Source organism: Mesoplodon bidens (assembly GCF_964165515.1).
Source record: "Mesoplodon bidens genome assembly, chromosome: 17".
In the NCBI taxonomy this organism is placed as follows: Eukaryota; Metazoa; Chordata; class Mammalia; order Artiodactyla; family Ziphiidae; genus Mesoplodon; species Mesoplodon bidens.
In genome coordinates, this window is record NC_138174.1 from 12346155 (window position 1) to 12361389 (window position 15235).

Genomic DNA, 15235 nt, shown 5'->3' on the forward strand with positions numbered 1-15235 from the left:
GCATAGGAATTGCAGGATAAAAAAGGATCGGATCGCTGCTTCCCAATGAATGAAAGTTGGTGATAAACGTATAGTAGTTTTATATTAAACAAAATCCATTTCTGCTCTCCTCCTGCATCCAGTACTGATTTCCAAGATGCTTCCCAACTGCCTCTTAACATCTGACTCGAACAAACGCTTTCATCCTCACCTTCTGTAGAATACTTCAATTTTCCCATTAAATTAATGCATGCCCAGCTCACTGGGTGAACACATTAATAAATACTTAAGAAAAAAATTTTGGTAAGATTAACAACCATTTCCATTCAAAATAAGGTGATAACTAACCAGTTCTTAAAATGGCCATTTGAATGGTTTTAGTGGCCTGCTTTAGAAACTTTGGGATGGGTGTTTAAAAAAATAAAAAGACAAAAGCAGTAACATATGTGTGGGTGCACGTGCACACGCACACACGAATATTTTCAAAAAATAAAGATTCTTCTACCTGGCTTGCCAGGTGCCAGGCTTCCCTAGTTTCCAAGGACCTCTCTTCCCTTCCTGAGTGGCCAGGGCCCCTTCTCCCTACCCTCACCTCTACCGCAAATTAGGACCCCTGCTTCCTCCCCACCTTGTCATGGACCCCGATCCAAGGATTCCCTCCCCACATGGCCAGGCCCCCCGCCCAGCCCCTAGTTCCGAGCCTCACCACTGTCCCCCTCAACGTCCCAGGCCCCATTGCTGCCACCCGCGTTCCTTCCTCTTCCTGGGCCACTATCTCTGCGTTCCTGGACCAGCTTCACGCTGTGGCTGCCGAACCCGTCGGGGAAAACCTCTCGTGGGGTCTGCGAGCACCACGTGCGACCCTAAAACCCCAGATCTCCTCTGCCGCCCTGCCGGGCTACATGCACCAGAACCCGGGCCAGCCAGGCGCGGCCTCTGGTGCGCAAGGACCCAAAATGACCGAGGACACGCCGCCACCACGAATTAAGAGGCCCCCGGAGCAAACCAGGTGCCAACTCGCTGCTACTTGGCCTCTCTCTGGGAGGAGGTGTAGGTGTGTGAGCCGGGGAAGGGGAGCGAGCAGCGCTCTCAGGCGGGCGCAGTCAAGGCGCCGCGGCCTGCGCAGCCCCGAGGGCCCTGCGTCGCTCTCCCGAGCCAAGGTTCTCAGGAGCGGGCCGCGGAAAAGACGTTAGCGGGAGGAGTTAGCGGCTGTTGGGAGAACGGGTTCAAGGAAACAGTCCCTTCCAAACCCCGGCCATCGCGGGGTGGGCCTGCTTCCTCCCTCCCAGGCATCTGCCACAAGAGGCGCCGCTACCCACAGCGACCGCCCTCCCGGGCACGCCGTAACAGGTCCGGGTAGGAGGAGCCGGGGCCCGTCGCCGGTTGGCCCCACCCGGCCCTGAACGCCCAGGGGTCGCGTGCGTCCGCCCGGAGCATACCAGGTGAGGGGACGCCATAGCGAAGCGGCCTCAGAGCTCGCACGCCCCCTGCGGTTGGCATGGAAACAACCCCGCGAGGCTCGGGAGCTCCGCTGATTGGCCGATTTAACAGACGCGGGGAGTGGGTGCTGAAAGTAAATAGCTCTGAGCACTGGGCCACCAAAGCTGGGACTCTGGCGCCCAGACTGAAATTTATTAACATCTCGGTCTCCTTCCGCCCCGCCCCCTTCGGCGGCTCCTCATTCCCAGTCTTCGTGTGCACTTCCTAATTGTTTGAGGCAGATGTATAAAGATATAAGACGGAGAAGAGCGAGGCCCGCTGTGGGTTCCAAGCAGGTTTTGGGGACTTGTCTTGTGGGAAGAGGGCCGCGGAAGAGCACCCTGCTTATCACTTGGGAAAGGGACGTACTTTCCCACAGCGATGTATCTTGGGTCATTTGTTTGCAGGCAGGGGGGTGGTGGGGTGACGAATAAGCATCATAGCCCGTAAAGACACGGGCTTGTAGGTTTGGATTCCCAATTAACGTGGGGCTTAGTGTCTCGGCTTGGAGGTTTGTCAAATGTCTCTCTCTCTTTCCTTCCAGCCATCAGCCAGATCTTGGAAGAAAGCCTGGAGAGATTCAAGTCACTGTTTTGGTTCAAAGCAGCTTTGATCGCTTGCACTGTGGCTTAGGCCCTTTCAGCCCTAATAATTGCAGGGAAGATATCTGTCACAGTGCACTCTTTTCTGGAGATTCGCTGCATCCTTGGAGCCCCTGGTGGAAGAGGTTGACTAACCGGCTTGTCTGTTTCTCCTTCCTTGCTAGCAGTAGCCTGTGGAGACTGAGGCTATGCATCTCAGCAGCTCCAAGAGTGGAGTAGTGCTGGCTCCAGTGTCCCGAGGTCCTGATGCCTGTCAGATGATCACCAGAGCCCAGCTTGGCCAGGATCCCCCACAAAGAACAGTACTAGGGGTGCTAACTGAGAATGGGCAGTACAGGAGGACCTGTGGCCAGGTAATGCCTGAGAAGAGCCGGGAAGGCTACTTGTTGAGAAGGGCTCTCATGTCTTGGTGGGAGGTGGGTTTCTCTTGAAATTTTACCTCCAAAGTCTTCTTGAGTATTCAACCATGGAATCTGGACTATAGGGACACTGTTTTGTTTTGTTTTGTTTTGTTTTGTTTTTTTTTAAAGATTACATTGTCAGATCCCTTTTCCAGCTAGAAACATGAATAATTTTCTTTGTTATTTTGCCAATATCAAGGAAATAACATACTGTTTAGGTCAAGTATGTGTAAAGTCAGTTAAGTTCTGGACTAAAAGGAAATGTGAATGCCCCACAATAAACTATGGAACTGAGGATCTTCCAGATTGGAGTGGTATTCACATTGATCTAGGCTGTGCCTGAAGCATCCTGGATAACCTTTGTTAAGCTCATTGGTGTTGGTGTTAGAATCAGGATTGGATCCGGCTATACTAGATTACTTCCAAATGCATGCTTCAAAAGTCGGCTTCTCCTCAGGACAAAGGACAGTTAGGTAAACGGATCATGGGCCATCTGATATCAGTTGCTTGTGCTTAACTGATCATAGGTACCTCCCTTAACAGACTGTAAACAAATTTAGACACTTAAAATGCAAATGAGGAGTTTGGATCCTTAAGAATGAATTTTGAAATAAAAAAAAATATTCCTCAAGTATGTTATTAGACAAGCTTCTCAGAACTGTGCCTTAAGCCTGTACTGCACATCTATAGTTGAACGAAGTTGGCAATAGTACAGTGGAATAGGTGGGCAGGTATTCTTTCCATTGTATAGATGGGAAAATTTGAGAGGTTTAAGAACCCTCCACCTGAAAAAAAAAAACTATGATGGAGGCCAGGTCAGAAGCCTCATATACTGACTCATCTACTGACTGTTCAAGGCATCTGTGTTTTGGTGGCATCTGGTTTTGGGAGAAAATTACCCAAAGTAATCTGTTACAAGCTTTGGAAAAAACTGAGTAAAGGTGGTTTTAACAAACTTAATTTGCTTAGCGATGTTTACTTCTTTAAACTTTAAGTCTAAAACCTCTCATGAATTGGTAGTTACTCCTATGCTCACTTTAAATTCATAACCGTTAGCTAACCTCTATGTCGCCAGGCACTACCTCTACATTTCCCGGTTCTATTCCTCTACAACCTTCTTATAGAAACCATCTATTTTACACTTTCCCTTCTCTCTTTATCCTCCAAAGCCTCTATCTCCATCCTTCCTCTCAGCTAATAACTTTATATCCTATTTTCCTAGAAATATAGATGCAACCAGAAGAGAATTTCCACATGCTCCCATGTATCATATACTCTGCCATCCCCCTCCTGCTTCATGACACATGTGTCCCTGCTGTCACGTAAGGTGAACCCCCATGTGTGCAGCACACCTGATGCCCTCTTGCCTCTTCAAGGATATCATTCCATCAGCTCTTCTTTCTCAGTTTTCTCTTCTCTACTGGGTCAAACCCAGAAGCATGCAAATATATTGTGATTTTTTTTTTCAGTCTTAAAAACCTTTCAGCTACAAAGCTCTTGGCAGCAACTGTCCCATTCATGGCAGTGTTTCTTGAGAGTTAGTCTACTGTAAACTCCATCAGGATGAGGATTTTGCACATCAGGCTTTGTGCTGTATTCCCAGTGTTTAGAATAGTGCCTGGCCAGGGTAGCAGGCAAGTGTTTGTTGAATGAATACTCTGTCTCAAATTCTTCTCTTGTTGTCTTTGACTCAATTCTTAATCCTTTCCTTACTTGACTGATTGGCGGCATTTGACACTATTGATCACTCTTTATTCCTTGAAATAGTTTCTTCTCTCTCAACCTGGAAAACACGGCTCTCTCCTGGTTTCCCACCTAGCTGACTGGCCACACCTCCTCAATATCTTGGTTCTTCCTCACCCAATATCTAAAAGCTAGAGTGTGCCAGGGCTTAGTATTTGATCTCAATCTGCACGCACTCCCTTAGCAATCTCTTCAAGTCTCCTGGCATTAAATACCATCTATCTGTTGATGATTCCTTCTTCTATCTCCAGTCTGGACCTCTCAGCTATGTTGCAGGCTCACATGGTGAGCTGCCTGCTTGATGTCTCCACTTGGATCATGCAGTAGGCATCTCAAACTTAGGCGAAACCAAACACCAACCCTGGCCCCAGACTGCTCTTTCCAGAGTCTTCCTCATCTCAGTAAATGGAATATCCATTCTTCCTGTTATTCAACCCCAAAACCTTTGTCATCCTTGACCCTTCTTTTTCTTCCACCCCACATCTAATTTGCTGAGAAAATACTATTGGCTGTATTTTTAAAATGTCTAGAACCTCATTTATTATTCTCATTATGTCATATAATTAGGTTCTACATCTTATAGGAGAATTTATGCGTAGTACGCATTTCTAAAATCATCATGTTTCTGAGTAACTAGGTTTAAATGGGACCTTTACAGGACCCTGTTGACTAAAAGTTACCTATTTAAGGAGGACAATAGGAACTCAGTAACTATATGTCAAGAACCTTGCTGGGTTGGTATAAAAGCCTGTCATGCTACCAGCATAAAAACTGATTTACAATTTTCCACCCACATGTGGTATCTAGTTCCCTTAGGAGGAGAGCTATAGTTTTTCTTTTTTTCTATAATCTTGAGTTCCCTTTGATAAATACATGAGGAAGATGACAAATTTTAGGTAGCTCCTTTCCCAAATGTCAAATGTAGACGAAGATAAGGGCAAAGTCATCCTTTGGAAGCTTCATTTTCTGAAATTCAATTGCAGACATAGATATTTCAATTTAAGATTCCTCTCATCTTTCCAGCCTGCTGGTTTGAGTCACATGGGTTCTTAGCACCTATGAGGGCTACGGGGTGGCCTCTAACAAGAAACTTAACCGTTTTCTAGGGGATCACAGCACTCAGGTGTTTCTCTGGGTCAGAAAATGTCTTCCCTCCAGCTGGAAAGAAAGTGCTGTCTGACAGCGGGGTTCAGGTGCCAGCCAAGCAAGGATTTGACATGTACATGGATGAGCCTGAGCAAGGGGACAGAGACAGCTGCACAGGGCGAGAGGGGATGGCATTTGAGGATGCCTATGAAGTAGACACCAGCACACTCAAGTCAGACCTTCACTTCCTGCTGGATTTTAACACAGGTAATGGGACTCATCTGTGGCTGATGGTACCCTGTCTTTGTAATCATCTGCAGCATTTAGTAGCATATAACTAGCAAGAGAACACCCTGAGGTAGTAACTATTTTCACAACTACCTGTAGAGGGTTAGTGGATGGAACTAGTTTTTAACTTAAATGTTCTTACCTGATAATGTTGAACCCCCTGCAGTTTCCCCTATGCTGGTAGATTCATCTCTCCACTCCCAGTCTGAAGATGCATCAGATTTTGGTACAGATGTGATGAATGTGACTGAATATGCTGAAGAAATTCATCAGTACCTTAGAGAAGCTGAAGTGAGTTTTCCCAACTTCTCCTTCAACTTCCAGCACCCCAAGCACTTCATATTAAGATAGTTACACACTCTTGGCCATAACCACTAGTGAATGGCATTCTTGTGTCGTCTAAACATGAGAACATTTATGAAAAATAATAGTTGTGAGGTGAGTAGCAGTTATTTGGACTATTTCTCTTTGACTCAAAGGGTGTGTATGTTAAGTATTTCCCTCTTGAGGATAACGATTATTGCCATTCCCCCCCTCCTTTAAGTCATCTGTTAACTAATTGCATTACAGAACCAGAATTTCACACCTTCTTCCATATCATGGTAAAGATTTATCTGGCTCTTGACTGAGTTTCCTGCTAACCTTTGCTCATGAGATTTTTAAAAATAGCAACTGTTCTGTGGTGTAATCTTTCTAACATAGTGACTATTTGAATATCAAAACTTTTTTCCCCAAGCAGATAAGACACAGGCCCAAAGTGCACTACATGAGGAAACAACCAGACATCACAGAAGGCATGCGAACGATTCTGGTGGACTGGCTGGTTGAGGTGGGAGAAGAATATAAGCTTCGGACAGAGACTCTCTACCTGGCCGTCAACTTCCTGGACAGGTTTCTTTCCTGCATGTCTGTTCTGAGAGGGAAACTGCAGCTTGTAGGAACAGCAGCTCTTCTCCTGGCTTCGTAAGTGTTCTTCAGCTCAAATAATGTGAAACTTCAGCCTGTCAAAACACTTGACTTCCGTTCCCATTTATTGGAGAAATGCAGTGCTTGATAAGTAAAACTTATTCATGCCTCCTTTGATAGAATGTCATCATTTTTGCAGTGTTTACTGAGAATCTGAATCTTAGCATATGTTCACTCTTCCATTTGGATGTTTAAGATCCTTTTAACAAGAAGTTCAATATCATGACTAAGGCAGCCATCAGCTGAAATTCAGGATCCAATTTAACTATTTTGTGGTGTAGTCTTTTGGCTGTACTCTAGTATGAGTAAATGTCCTATTAAAAGAGATTTTGGTTACATAAAAGTCTTCTTCATGATCTAGCAAGTGACTCATTATAACACAGTTTATTTGGTTATAGTGAATAAACTATTTTAGCTGGTTCCTGTTACTATCAATCATTCATAGCAATATCTAAATGTGTAGAAAAGGGCTAGGTTGTGGCTAATCTTCTTTTAAGTAAGTGACCTGCTAGTGAATGGTAGTTTCCTTTCTATTCTTCTGGTCTCAGACATTATACTTATTAATGCCTAAGATTTTGCAAACATTTCCCTACAGAAAGGAGAAACAAAAACAAAACCAAAGAATTGATACCAGTGAAATTGTATCATTATCTATCTCTTGGATACATAGCATCTTTTTCTAATTCAATAGAGAAAACTGAACATGATCTTTCAAAAAAATCTAAGACCGAAGGAGTTTTTTCCTACCTTTGTGTTCAACATAACATTCTTTTCCAAAAGCTGATTTGAAGTCTATAGAATTAAGAGGCATTTACCCACATGTCTGTCATTCAGAATCTTCCAGCATATCAGAAGCCAAAACCTAAAATTCCCAGTTGGAAATTGTTTCTTTACTATCTCGTAGCAGTAAGTACGACATATCCTTGTCATACTCATGTTCTTGCTCTGGAAAGAAGCTCCTCCTCTTTTCACACCTGTACCATTTCATGATTTGTAAGTGATATTTAAGTCTGCAAGGGCCATGTGACAGGCATGGTTGTAACAGCACAAGAGGGAGAGCATAGGGTCGAAGATTTACTTCCCCAAACTCTTTCCCTTTTGTAGGAAATATGAAGAAATATATTCACCTGAAGTAGCTGAGTTTGTCTATATAACTGATGATACCTACACGAAACAACAACTGCTGAAAATGGAACACCTGCTCCTGAAGGTCCTGGCTTTTGACCTGACAGTGCCAACCACCAACCAGTTTCTCCTTCAGTACTTAAGGAGGCAAGGGGTGTGTGTCAGGACTGAGAACCTGGCCAAGGTAGGCCACGTGACTTCCAAGAACTTCAGTGCCAAATGGATAAAAAAAGCAGCCTCCTTCAGTTCTTCCTTCCTTTTCAGTTCTTTGCCTTGGGCCCAGAAAAGCTTTTTGGCAACTGGAAGAGAACTAAGTCTAAGAGCATGACTTCTGCTTACGAGACATTACTATTAATCATGTTTGGCAGACATGGGTTGTCTAATCACCCAGGTCTTAGAAAAAATTTAAGCTTGGAAACTGTTCTCCTGTTATATACAGACCACATGCAAGCAATACCTCTTAGGTTTACAGAATGGGAACAAGATGAATATGGCTCTATTTGGCTCTAATCTCATCCTAACTTGTTAAGTAATGAAGCACTATTTGGTCATTTGGAGTTCTAGAACTTTAGTTGAAGGCACTAAAGTATTGGTTTGGAAAACTTGGTTTCCATCCATAATGATCTAATATATCTGGTATTTATATGCTATGCAAAGAGTAATAAGGGTGTCTCTATAAATTTCCCAATATGTTTCTTTTAATTTGATAAGTTCCCACTGGTACTGTTCTAGCCTCTGGACTGCATGTATTTGCCTGATAAATTAATAGCTTTAACATGGACATATTTTTGCCTTTGGCTGAAGGCTCTAGTCTGCTCCAGTGGCCAGAGCAATGCCACTTGACCAGCATAAACCTGCACTACTAGTATAAGTAACCCATCACGTATACTGTACGGTTAGGCCAAATACTTGCCTATCCATTTTGAAATTTACTTGAAATTTATTACAACGTAAATGTTATTCTGGTTATGGACGGGCATAGCAATTATTAACCCAGTGAATAATTTTGAGCATCTATTTCTGCGCTCATCACTAGATGTACACTGAACAAAGATGACACAGTTTGTCCCCTTGACATTTCTAGGTTTGCTTGTAACCTTAGTCAAATTCCTAATTCCAATGAGATTTTCTCTCTTGTGCTTAGTATGTAGCAGAACTGAGTCTCCTTGAAGCTGACCCGTTCTTGAAATACCTTCCTTCACTGATCGCTGCAGCTGCTTATTGCCTGGCAAACTATACTGTGAACAGGCACTTCTGGGTAAGATTCTAGTTGCTTCTTTCTAGATGAACCTCAAGGCCTATCTAAAGCCTGCTCAGTAACCCTGAAGGCTTAGAATGGGCTGGCCTCTGATGAAGGAGAGTTAGTTTAATAAGGAACTGGTTGCCTTGCTCGCAGACTACAGCATGCTGCTGAGTACTGCAGGTCAGTCTTCATGGCTTGGACTCAGTGGCTTAGCTCACTGGGGAGCAGAGGTTGCAGGAAGTCAAGGGGATGGTGGTGGCAAGCTCACTGAATGGAAGTAGGTCAGGGAACCTCAACACCCACCTTTATGCAAGGAGGGCTGATGCAGTGTAAGCACTGACCACTTCAACGCAAAAGATGTTGACTTTTCCCCTCTGTGTAAAATAACCTGGGTCCAGTTAGGATGGTCAGAGGTTGTATCAGGCTTTCAAAGGAATAGGGCAGTTAGCATTGCTTCTTGGCTTGTGACGGTTGGCAAGATTAGAGATGGGCCCCTAAGATTTGGTTCTGAAGGCTCACTTTGTGCTACAAGAGTGGGGCATCGACTTTTATTTTTCTAGAATTCTTATTTTTTATTCTGAATTTGGCTAAGACTCATTCATATTCTATTTAAATAGAGTGTACAGGTAAGCAGAGGCTCTTTAGAGGCTAGTAAAAAATCCTGCTCATGAGAGAATAAACTGTCCCCAAATTGAGCATTATAATTGTACAATATGAGCAAATTTAGAACTCTGTTTTTCCTAATATCTTATCTCTAAAGTCTCTGAGGAAGGATTACAGTTTCTTCTGAGATGAACATGGATACTTACTAAGTGATTAATCTCCTTTATTTAGCAGTTTTATCTTCAGATTTCTGATATCTTATAAAGCTATATGATGCATTTTTCTTCTTTTGTCTTTTGTTTTGATTAGCCAGAAACCCTTGCTACGTTTACAGGCTATTCGTTAAGTGAAATTGTGCCTTGCCTGAGTGAACTGCACAAAGTGTGCCTGGGTATACCCCATCGACCTCAGCAAGCAATTAGGGAGAAGTACAAGGCTTCAAAGTAAGCTCCTGAAATTCTCTTATCTAGGGTCACTATTTAAAGCTTTAACGAGTGATAGTAGTGCAGTGGTTGAGAGTCCGCCTGCCGATGCAGGGGACACGGGTTCGTGCCCCGGTCCGGGAGGATCCCACATGCCGTGGAGCGGCTGGGCCCGTGAGCCATGGCTGCGGAGCCTGCGCGTCCGGAGCCTGTGCTCTGCAACGGGAGAGGCCACAACAGTGAGAGGCCCACGTACCGCAAAAAAAAAAAAAAAAAAAAAGTGTATATCTGGTGCTAGGATGGAAAAGTAAGGCTTCATGTCAAATCAAGAAAATCAGTTTGGAGGGGCCTAGATTTATAATTTGTCAGCGTGTAGTACATCTAGTCAGCCAGCTCCTTCCTTTCTATTAAAACTACTAGAAAGTTTTCTGTGGCCCACATGAGATTTTATGAAACCAAAGTCCTTGGCTTGTGCTGAATTTGCTTTGGGTCTCATTTCAGGTACATGCAGGTGTCTCTCGTGGAACCACCCGCAGTCCTTCCACTACGATAAGTTTCAGAACCGAAGCGCTTTCAGAACTTAATCTCCAGATCAACAGAATTGGTCTTGATTTTTATAGGTTTCTGCAGGTTGGGTCAAACTAGTGTTGCTATGATATAGATGACATATTTTTTAGAATGTAAATGTATTGAGGTTCTCTTAGACATTGGTAGCTTGTAATATAGTCTAAACTTCCTAAAGAATAAACAACTTGCCTTCTGACCACGTGTTAGGCTTATTTACTGATTACCATGGCTGACACACCTGCCTGGAATTTTAGTTGAGAGTATTACAAATGTCATCTTTATTTCAAGAATGCTTCTGTGTTGGTTTTATAAATCTGGCATGCTATTAGGATGAAGTGTTCTGAGGAAACCAGAGACTTTCATGTGTGGTAGATAGCTACTCTGAGACTCTTTCCTTCCTGTCTTTTTACTCCTCATATAGCTCTCCATAAATTGGCAAGGGATGAACTCCAAGCCTAAACAGATTAGGGAAGGGATGTAAACAAGCACGGCCTACTCTAGTTTCCCTATTGGACCCTAGGCAGTAAAGACAGTGGGTTGAGGACTGAATTGGTCAGGTAACTCTGAGGGCTAATTTACATTTAATTCTAAGTCAGCGAAATGATGCTTACTTTGTAAAGGGATACCATTATGTCAACGTCCAGTTTTGATTTAGTCACTCATCAAGCATATATTTTAGCCCTAGAGGATGCTCAGAGAGGTAGAAAAAGAAAATTTTACCAGAGGATGGGACCTCAGAATAATTAAGCTAATCTCTCATACTCGTCCCTTGGGAGATATCCATGCTAAACGCAGCTCAAACTCAAGTTATTCACGATCCTACAGTTCAATTCACTACACACTCATATATGGCTCCTTTCAGCAGCACTTACGTAGTACACAAGATGAGGAAAACTGAAGCAAAAACACACTGTTTCAACTTTCTTTTAAAGATTGGTAGGCAAATCAAGAATAGACTTGGCCTTGAGGGAGAGTGGTGCTTACTGGGGATTGAATAGAAATTTGTTGATCTCCAGATTAGTAGCCCTGGATCAGTAGGCCCTGGAGGCACACTGGCCTTCTGGCGGTGTGTGTTCTGCCTCACAGAAAGGGGTGATGTGGATTTAGGCCTTTAAAGTAATGGCATAGCATCTCATTTCAGCCTTACTTTTCCTCTTTTCCTCCCCGGCGAGCACTGAAAGCAAGAGCCAGGGAAGTGGGAAGATTGACGTATCTGTTTGGAGCGGACAATTTGATGCGGCGGTTCTGACATTTAGGGCTAGAGAAGGGCTGGGAAAGATGCATAACGTTGAGATGATACGTCAAAGTAGAATGTCTCACAGAAATAAAACGTAATAGGGGTTATTTTCCCGATGCCTGAATCCATCTCTGTCCTCGTGCTCCGGCTGTCACTGCCTTGGCTTAGTTCCTGTCATTTCTCATACGCACCCCTCACTGTAGCAACCTCCTGGTGGCTCTTCAGTTTCCTTTTCCCTGTTTCCAGGGTTTTCTGAAATGAAGTTGATGGCATCTCTTTCCTGCGTCCAATTCTTCAATGCCGCATCACCACCGGGATAAGATAGGGGGCATGCAGGCTCTTGAATGAGCCAGACCCTGCCCACTCCGACCTAACAGCTTCTGCTTTAGTTAACCGTGCCCAGTCCCCTCTAGTTCACTGATCGCTTTGTTCTCCCTTCCTTTACTCCCTCCCACACGCTGATCTCTCTCTCTAGACATGTCCTCCCACTTCCCTTTACTGCTTGGCAACCTCCGAGGTGATTCTTTAGATCCAGCCTTTGGCCTCACAACCCCAACAGCCTCAGGGTAAATGTCTTTCATGATAACTGGCTGCTACTTGTCTTGTCTCCCCTCCTAGCATTTCACCCCCGTCCTCCTAGCATCTGGCTTCATCCTAGAGATTCAATAATATTTTGTTGAATGAATGAATGGATTATACCTTTTATAGGCAAACACTAGCCCTCAATTTAATCAAATCTAAAGTGATATTGCTGGGAAGCATAAAGCTTTTCAAAGTACATTTGGATCAAATTAGTTTAAAAGGAAAAAATTGCAATTGGAGGTAAGAGTATATGGTATTCATGTATTGTACAAAGTTCACTCTCTTCATAATTCTTACATTCATTTCAGTATAAGAAACCAGATGATAAAGGAAAACTGTCATTAGGGTCTTGAAACAAAAGGCATGTCTTAGATGAGAATGGGGAACACAGTGGCTGTTTTGAGAGGCACATCCAGGGCTCTGCTGTCTTTACATATTCCTCCGTCTGCCTTAGAGGATTCACAAGAGAGGTCTCCTAAACACTCTTCTGAACACTTTCTTAGCACCATACCACAGTCAGGGTCTCTTCATATGCAACCCTCCTTTCTCCCTTCTCTCCTTCACAGGGCTCGGACCAGCATCACGATCTGAAGGCTCTCCCTTCCTCCTCCAGTTCCTCCCCTTTGTATCTCATAGCGGGTGTGTTCCCCCAATAAATTTCTTGCACATCTACTCTTGTCTTGATGTCTGTTTTGGGGAGGCCCCAGACTCACTGAGAAGACTAAGAGGTAGGAATAAACAGTATTTCCCAAATGTACTTGACTAGAGAAAATGTTCTTCACACAAACCTGTCAGTGTTTAAAAGGACACTAATGTTTCAAGGAACACGGATCGGAAATGCTGTCCTAGGGAAAAAGGATTAATTAATGTTTACCCAAGCTGATCTACATTTTAATTTCTATGTTATTTATAATTTGATTTGTACAGATATGTTTAAATTATCTGTTAGTAAATTTTGTATAATTTTTTCATAGTCTGATCCAATTATTTCAGTGTTCTGAACTTAAAGAATCCTTCAGATTATATTAAGCAAGATTCCTAACTGCTTAGATGCAATTGATATTATAGCTGTTGCCCTGGTACCCAGACAGAGGAGGGGTCACCCAGGTAAGCAACAGCTGTCTTCCTTGGGTCCCCTGGGGGTAAGCTGTTAAATGCCATTAATGCAAATCACCAAGATAGTGACTGACTATATATTAAATATTGACACAAGAGGGATTTCTGGAATACTTAAAAATGTCTGAGATGTTATTAGGCTTTTAGTGATTCTATTATATTATCACATTCGGGAGAAACTAAAGTTCTGATTACTAACATCTGACAGTATAGAATGCTAAAAATTTATAACCCTTTGGCACTGGCTTTTTGAGAGGAATTGAGACCCCAAGGTAAATATAAGTATTATATATAGGAAAACCCTTCGGGCATTGTGTTTTGAAAATTATTCAAAGATTCTTAAAATTATCTGTCCATTGACAAATATTGAATGAATAGATAAAGAAAATGCAGTACATACATACAATGGAATATTACTCAGCCTTAAAAAGAAAGGAAACTCTGACACATGATACAACATGGATTAACCTTGAGGATATTATGCCAAGGTTATGAAATAAGCCCATCACATGAAAACAAATACGGTATGATTCCACTTCTGTGAAGTATCTAGAGTTGTCACATTCATAGAAACAGAAAGTAGAAGAGGAGGTGCCGGGGGCTTGGTAAGGGGAAATGGGGGAGGTGTTGTTTAACAGATATAGAGCTTCAGTTCTGCAAGATGAAAAGGTTCTAGAGATTGGTTGCACAACAATATAACTATACTTAACACTACTGAACTGTACACTTAAATATGGTTAAGATGGTAAATTTTATGTTATATATATTTTTCCACAATTTAAAAAATATAATCTGAGAAGTTTCACACTGGTATTTTTAAGCATTAATATAAGAATAGTCCATCTTGTGGGAAAATACCAGCTCCTTAAGAGCAGAAATATTATTTGATTGATTTTTGCATCCCCTATTGATTTGCTGCTCAAAGTGTGGTCCCTGGGTCAGCAACATCAGCATCATCTGGGGAGCTTGTTAGAGATGGACAACCTTGGACCCCACAGCAGATTTACTGAATCTAAACCTGAATTTTAATAAGACACCCAGGTGATTCACATGCACATTAAAGTTTGAAAGGCACTGCCCTACAGCACCTAACTCAGAAATATAAGAGTTTAGTCTGTTGTTTGCAGACTAGACTCTACAAGATTTGATAAATGCCTTCAACTTCTTTTCTCTAAGAGTTGCCGTCAACTCTAGACCTCACAATTACATATCTTCTAGAAATAAGCAGTGAGCCAAGATTTATATACATTTAAAGTGGGATTTTAAAAAAGTAATATTCTATTTGATTCTCCATCCTGCCTCTGGAACAAACACTGAACTTGAAGACGGAGCCAACTGCCACCCTCCCACTCTCTTTTGACCACTTAATGATCTCTATGTGGCAGTATAACTCTGAGAATGTACAGAAAAGTCAGCATTTAGTCTCTAGATATCATTCCTGTGCTCTGAAATGTTCATCCCACAACCACGTAGCAGAAGACCATGGGTGAGGTCTTTGCTTATGGGGGGAGGCCCTCAAAGCTTTTCTCTCCTTCCCTTCCTCTCTCTCGTTAACTCAAGAAGCCAAGCATCCCAGATCTGGCCGTATCATGGTACTATATACTCGACTGCCCCCCTACTTCAACCTAGGATGCTTAATGAGAAAGGAACTCCACAAACTGTGGAAAGCTCAAGCTCAGGATCCAGGAGCTCTCATGGCTCCTTCTCCTGGAGCAGCCCTGTGCTTGGGTCTAAGGGGGTGGGCGGATGGATAGGCCTCAGATGGAATCCTCCAGCAAGGCTTCTCCTTGAGCAAC

General features: G+C 43.1%; 1 protein-coding gene across 5 annotated transcripts; it reads left to right on the forward strand.

Moving 5' to 3' along the window:
- The first annotated feature begins 1352 nt into the window (after nt 1-1352).
- On the forward strand, nt 1353-10647 carry CCNA1 (cyclin A1). 5 transcript variants are annotated; one of them, XM_081214862.1, is made up of 9 exons: nt 1353-1421; nt 2003-2413; nt 5311-5557; nt 5745-5869; nt 6315-6541; nt 7649-7853; nt 8814-8927; nt 9825-9958; nt 10439-10586. In XM_081214862.1, the coding sequence occupies exons 2-9, from the start codon at nt 2249-2251 to the stop codon at nt 10488-10490; spliced, it is 1269 nt and encodes a 422-aa protein (XP_081070988.1). In that variant the 5' UTR covers nt 1353-1421; nt 2003-2248; the 3' UTR covers nt 10491-10586. The 5 variants fall into 5 exon arrangements, with proteins under 5 accessions (XP_081070988.1, XP_081070991.1, XP_081070990.1 ...); XM_081214865.1 differs by having other exon boundaries at nt 7649-7823; XM_081214864.1 differs by having other exon boundaries at nt 6318-6541.
- Nucleotides 10648-15235: the final 4588 nt, after the last annotated feature.

Bases quoted from the DNA above. Each gene is read 5' to 3' on its own strand.
- CCNA1 (XM_081214862.1), top strand. From the start codon at position 2,249: ATGCATCTCAGCAGCTCCAAGAGTGGAGTAGTGCTGGCTCCAGTGTCC. The intron at 5,558-5,744 runs GTAATGGGACTC...AACCCCCTGCAG, and splicing joins CCTGCTGGATTTTAACACAG to TTTCCCCTATGCTGGTAGAT. The intron at 5,870-6,314 runs GTGAGTTTTCCC...TTTTTCCCCAAG, and splicing joins AGTACCTTAGAGAAGCTGAA to CAGATAAGACACAGGCCCAA.